The sequence below is a fragment of the Elephantulus edwardii genome, unplaced genomic scaffold (assembly GCF_000299155.1).
Source record: "Elephantulus edwardii isolate Elephantulus edwardi_28Jun2011 unplaced genomic scaffold, EleEdw1.0 scaffold00078, whole genome shotgun sequence".
Lineage (NCBI taxonomy): Eukaryota > Metazoa > Chordata > Mammalia > Macroscelidea > Macroscelididae > Elephantulus > Elephantulus edwardii.
In genome coordinates, this window is record NW_006399828.1 from 5,843,236 (window position 1) to 5,849,530 (window position 6,295).

The 6,295-nt window shown below is 47.0% G+C and overlaps 2 protein-coding genes across 2 annotated transcripts in view; both read right to left on the reverse strand.

Moving 5' to 3' along the window:
- Nucleotides 1-4,406, reverse strand: part of POC1B (POC1 centriolar protein B) — a 175,151-nt gene extending 170,745 nt beyond the window's left edge. The window contains exon 1 of the mRNA XM_006889502.1: nt 4,322-4,406. The gene's annotated coding sequence lies outside the window, so the exon portion shown is untranslated. The remainder of the gene's footprint in view (nt 1-4,321) is intronic.
- GALNT4 (UDP-N-acetyl-alpha-D-galactosamine:polypeptide N-acetylgalactosaminyltransferase 4 (GalNAc-T4)) lies at nt 1,992-3,728 on the reverse strand. The gene has a single exon (XM_006889501.1). The coding sequence runs from the start codon at nt 3,726-3,728 to the stop codon at nt 1,992-1,994; it is 1,737 nt and encodes a 578-aa protein (XP_006889563.1).
- Nucleotides 4,407-6,295: the final 1,889 nt, after the last annotated feature.

The following is a 6,295-nucleotide window of genomic DNA, read 5'->3' on the forward strand; positions in this document are numbered from 1 at the left end:
TGAGTATTTCTTTTTAATATATAACAAAACCAAACCCAAAGAAGAGGATGGATGGGCTTGGAGACAGCTTGCTGCCAATTAAATATTTGGAAAAATTCAGAAGTATATTAGAAATCATTCTTAAATTACACTTAAAGTTATACACACTGCATATGGAACTGGACCATTCTTTGAAAACCAGTCAGGGTGATGGATAACTTATGAAACTATTAATCTTCATTTCAAGAGGCAAAGGAGAAACAAAATATGCAAGCTTAAAATTCATTTTCTTTTTTAAGATAGTTATGCTCAAATTTTTTCTTAAATTTGCTTTTTACAAAGTCCCTACTCTTCACATCCTTAAACATACACTAAAAAGAACTTTGGATTAACATTTTATGGTGCATGCATAATGTTCCATAAATTTTGATCAAACAAATTTGATAAAAATTAAGAGTTAAGCCTAAATTAATCCTATGATTTTTCAGCTATAAAACTAGAATAAAATTGGTGAAGACTAATATATATGTATTTGAAAAGTTTTAAAAGTAAAACTGACTCAACATTTATCAAAGTGAAATTATAATAAACACTGATAACATTATACCCATATTCAACAACTTTTGTAGAGCTCTGATGACTTAAGTTTTTAAACTTATGTCCTCTCCAACTTCCTAACTGGACTATACCTTATGGCTCATACCAATACCAATGTTGAAAATGAAGAGATCAAAAAGTGTGACAGAGATTGCACCATGATCTAATTGGAGACAGGAATGACATCCAATCATATTTCAAAGCTGAAAGGGAAGGGAGCATTGAGATCTAATCCAGCACCCTCATTTTACAGATGAGGAAAATGAGACCCAAATACATTAATCAACTCAACTATAATCTTCAGCTGGGCCATTCTTTCATTCAGTCAGTTAACCATTTACTGAAAGCTACTGTCTAAATGGCAGCCTTAGCACTAAGTGCTGAAAATGAACTGGAAAGCAGCTTTCCCAGTTGCCAAGGCATTCTATTTTCCTTGGCATATTATTAAAATAAATACTTAAAAGTTCCTAATCAACAAGAACTCATAGAGAGTGCTGCAGCCCTTGTAGACCCTGGCCCACTTTCAGTTTCACACATTTCAGCACATACAGTTGTATTTAACTGTGTTTACATGATTAAACATTAACAAAAAGAGGTACATTACTCTAAGGAAGTTCCTTTCCAATACATCTATAACTCAAGAAAGTACGATCTGAAAACGTCCCAAACACACAAATTCACAGAGAAGACAGCTAATAAAATCAGCAGTCTGAGGTATCAATATAGATCAATTCAGTCCAACAGCTCAAGTTTACCGAGTGCTAAATGTAAAAGTATCCCCTCATTTCTCTTACATTTAGGTATGTTTGAGATGTCTATATGGCAAAAAAGATGTGCAAACTCACAATCTAACTCATGCCCTCTTCCAATGACACACAGATCTAAAGCAGGCCTTTTCCCATCAAGTCAACTTTCTTTGATTTCTACTTGATTAAAAAAAATTAGATATTTTAATCTAATAAAAGATTTAAAGTCCAAAGATCTGGCTAATAAAATTTAAGTTCTCTGTATAATCAAAATAGCATTCATTCAAACTACACATTTATACCCTTTCATTTTTTAAATAGGGTAAACAGTGGACCACCCACCACCATAAACCATGCTACATTATGTGCAGACTTTCACATTCTTTAATAGCAAGGCTAGCACTTAAATGTTTTGTGCATGTCAATTCACAGTCATTTCTTTGAGCATATACCAAGGGCCACATTGACAAAGGTCTTAAATAAATCCACTCCTAAGTAAGGCACTTTCAAATGTTAAACAGCAGCATGGTGTGGGCTCAGTTTTGGTGCAACACCTCAAAACAAACCACAGCTTTAACAGAGCGCTCCCGATATCTTGTAGGTGATTTCTGAGGAAACACCATTTTCACCAAGGCTGATTTTCATAAAGATACTGTCTGTATGCTCTTACTACTCAAATCTCCAGATCTGATTTTTATCAAGAGCATTACAAGTTCTCATTTGTACGTCAGGCCGGCCCTCAGGTGTCCAATAAGCACTGAGACACATTCCTGAGTGTGGATGAAATATGGTTCCATCTTCTTTAAAATGCCAAATAATGCTTACTGGTGTAGGGAGCCCATCTTTTGGACAAGTCTGCATTCCGACGTAATTCTTTTGCTCAGGAACTGTTGCACACAACTCCGTCACAGAATTAAACCGTATTTCTCTGTTAGAAGTATATTCAAAGAATTGATTTCCTCCTTGGCCATGGCATCCAAACAGTGCAAGTTTAGCACCTGTGGGGTTGTTGTCTGGAGAATTATAATCTAAACATTCAGAAGAAATCCCAGTGCTTCGAATGGCTCCATGCCACCCTGGCCTATCCTCTGGAACGTGTAAATTTGAAAATATATTTTTCAAATACCAGTCAAAGCTCTTGCATTTCAGCCTTTCTCGTAGCAATTTTCTTTCAGAAATATCACCATAGACTTCCTTCCTTGCTGGAGGGTTTCTATTGTAGAAATGCTGCTTGTACTCATCCATCCACACTTCTGCCGCCCGAGCAGTGTTCTGTAGGAAGTTGGGCCTGGCATATGGTGCCCGTTTTGGGAACACATGGCCCACATGGGAGCACGGGTGGATCTCCAACTTACCACCACACTGCCACACTCGGAAAGACAGCTCTAAGTTTTCACCTCCCCACACTTCCATTCCAGTGTCATAGGTTCCGAGGTACTCAAAATACTTCTTGCTGACGGCAAAGAGTCCTCCAGCCATGGTGGGCGATCTGATAGGGTCAATTCTGGAAGACCGCCGGTCCCTTTCATGTTTGGGGACAGAATGCCACTGGAACGTTAAACGCCAATCAAAACCACCAATCATAGGTTCTCCCGTCTGCATGTAGAATTCAAAAGTATTCCAGTCAATAGTGTCTATAACAGGGCAAACAACTGCTGTTTCATCCTCACCGATTCTTTCCAAAAGTGGTTCCAGCCACCCAGAATTACATTCACAGTGGCAATCTAGGAAAGTGAGGACATCTCCAGTGGCAAATGTGGCCCCAATCAGGCGGGCCCTCACCAGGCCCTCTCGCTTATTGGTTCTAATCAAGCGGACTCTGTCGAGATTGCTGATGTAACTTTCCAGCTGTGTCTTCAAATAAACTCTGTCACTCAAGTCATCGACCAAAATGATCTCCTTCAGAAGGACAGCAGGGGAAGTTTCTAATACACTGTGAATGGTGCGGAGCAAGGTCGACCAGGCTTCGTTGTAGAAAGCTATTATGACAGAGGTGGTGGGGAGTTTCCTATAGTTGAACTTCTTGGATTTGCACTCATACATTCGTTTATCCTCTATATGGCGGTGCAAGGATATCCTGTCACTGAGGTAAATATTGATGGCGTATCTCTCAATGAGCTCCTCCACCTGCTTCTGCTCGCCATCACTGAGCTGGAGTTTGCTGGCCCGGCCCCATTCTCCCAAGGCATGGGAATCCGCGGGAGGCTTCTCATAAAGCGGGCGAGACAAATCTTCCTCTGCCTTTTTCCCAGAGTCAGCGAGCTGTCTTTGCCACCGCTCCCTGGCCAGGCCGGCTCCTTGGGACGAATGGAAAGTGGAGACTGAGAGTTCCACTAGGAGATAAGCCACTGCGAAAAGCGCCAGCAGCAGGAGGCTCTTGCCTGCCCAGGTCCACCTCACGGCCATTTGGATCCTCACGGCTGGGGCGCAAACGCGGCCACGAGAGCCACCACGCAGGGGAAGGGCTGGGGGACCCGAAGCTTGAGTTCCCGGCCCAGGTACGGGTCCACTTCCCAGCAGGTCCCTCCTTTCAAGCCAGCCTCTCTCTTTGCTCCCCTCCAGGCACTGAGGCTACACTGGGGTCACCTGAGATCTCTCGGTCCTGAACCTCCGGCAACAGCCCCAACTTTTTTTTTTCCTCCCCACTTCCTCCTGCTCTTCTCACAACTTTTCACAAACTCTCCAGCCAACACCCCACCCTCCCGAGGCCCAGAACAAACCCCTCCCCTTCCCACTCACTCCTCCTGGTGGCAACTTCGCGAAGTTCGTTGGCTAGAATACAGCGGAGCTGGGACTCTTCGTGGGGCCCAGATGGAAAACGGGGGCGGAGAGAAGGGGCCAGGAGGATCCAAGTGACCCCAGCAAGGGCAAGGCAGCCGCAGATCCCCACCAGCTGCGCCCACTGTGCCAGGCTGGCGGGGCACTCAGCTTCGACAGGAGCAAAAGTTACCCACCGGCGGGTAACTTGTCGGATGACAAAACAAAAAGCAGAAACTTACCCAGTTGTTTGCCATTGGGGCTAAAGTCCACCGAGGTGATAGCAGCTTTGTGGCCTTTAAAATAACGTTCCAGAACAGGGTCCTCCTGGGAAGGAAAGAGGTCAGGGTTTGCAAGCAGATGGAGACCTCCAATTTAGGGGGCCCGGGGTCCCTCACCCCAGGGCCCAGCAGGAACGGCCCGAAAGGTGGAGGGTTATGTGGCCGGGAGTGCCCGCGGGGGCCCCGGGGTCGCAGGCCGCCCCGGGCATGGAGACGCCTGCCGACCGCTTCACTCGCAGAGCCTGCAGACTAAGCCTCCGCCGCGCTTCCCAGGCTGAGCGCGCCCCCAGGACCACCTAGTCCACCCGTTTCAAATGCACATGCCCGGGCCCCGCCCGCGGGCACCCAGCCTGCAGGTGCGGGGCGGGGCCCCGGCGCCCGGTCTTTTCAAAAACCTTCCAGGCGATTCTGACGCAGGCACGTCTCGAAAACCCTTAAGAGAATTCTGCGGGCCACGGCGTCGCCCGGCTCGGTCCGGAGCTCTGGGACGCGGGAGGGAGCGCCCAGGAGGTCGACCAGGACGCAGGAGGGAGCGCCCAGGAGGTCGACCAGGGCTGGAGGCTCCGATCGTCTTTAACGCCCCTGTCCTGGATGGTGGAGGAGGAGAGGCTCGGGCCAGGCTGAAAAGACACCTGCCTCCACCTCCGTCCAGGTGCCAGAGCCGCCCTGATCTGGCCCCTCAGCCCGTCGAGGAAAATGCCCTCGATCCATCCTTACCGGGGCGCAGGCCATAGGGGCGGCGGCCGGCGCCGGGATCCTGCGGATGGGAGGGCGGGACGGGGAGGGTAGGGGATTGGGCTGGAAGGGGGACCGTGCGGCGCCCGGAACCGACTGCCCAGAGTGCCGGCGCCTCCCGGTCACTACAACAACGGCGGCCCAGTCAAACCCCGCGCTCCAGACATGGCAAGCAGAGCCCCGAGACCCTGCCGGCGCCGGAGAAATCCCAGGACCGGCCCGGCGGAAAGATGGAACTCACGGGGAGCAGGTGCAAGCACACAGCAAAGACAGAGTTGATAAAACATTCGGAAGGGAGTTTGTATTCTGAATGGAACGAAATCCGTGTGAGTTTAAAGTAATGCAGTCCGTCTATGATCGATGCACTCGGAGTTCTACTATATATTAAAGAGACAGCGCCTGCGCATTTCAAATAATGCGCGAGCGGAGGGCGGCTTTGAACTAAAGAGAAACTGCTGGCTAGTTATTAATACGCTGAAAGACATTAAACCCCCCTCGAGGGCCGCTTTAAATTTATTTCACTTGGTGCCCTGCGAATATAGATGCTGAATACAGGCATTCATTCTGAGTACTAACCCTGTGTCAAATCCACTAATTTGCGTATGCGTTAGAAGAGTATGCTTACATAGCAGTATGTTGTTATATGTAGTCGGGTCGCCTACGAATCGGCGACCCTGCGAACCCTGCTCTGCCTTGAGCCAATTTCATTGTCTGTGACACCTACCCCCATTACCCCAATCATTGAGTCAATCTATCTCATCTTCTCTCTTGCGCTGTCGGTTCACCCTCCCAAGCATGACGTCCCTTGCTCTCTAGCAGACTCTTTGGTGTCTTAGCAGTCCATGTTATGCTCAGTACTCTTTCCCAGCACCACAACTCAGAGACATAGAGTCTTTTTAAGAGTCAGAAAAAAAAAAAATTAAACTAGCAACTGTAACCAATGCCTTATACATAATAGCATTTGTGCTACAGCAACACTGAAGGTGGAGTTACAAAATGTTACCAATATTTTCATATAATTAACTTAATCCTTAAATACAATGGGGGTAGATGTGTTGGAGTCAGTGAGACTGGCTCAACCCAAGCCAGGATTCAGAGCTGTTGGGGTCGCTATGGGTTGCTATGAGTCGCAGGCAACTTGAGGGCATATAACAACAACTTTTTATTAATTGTTCAAAGTCATTTACAAGTAGTGTTGCA

What these genes read in the sequence shown, in the direction of transcription:
- GALNT4 (XM_006889501.1), bottom strand. Translation starts at nt 3,728, where the DNA reads ATGGCCGTGAGGTGGACCTGGGCAGGCAAGAGCCTCCTGCTGCTGGCG.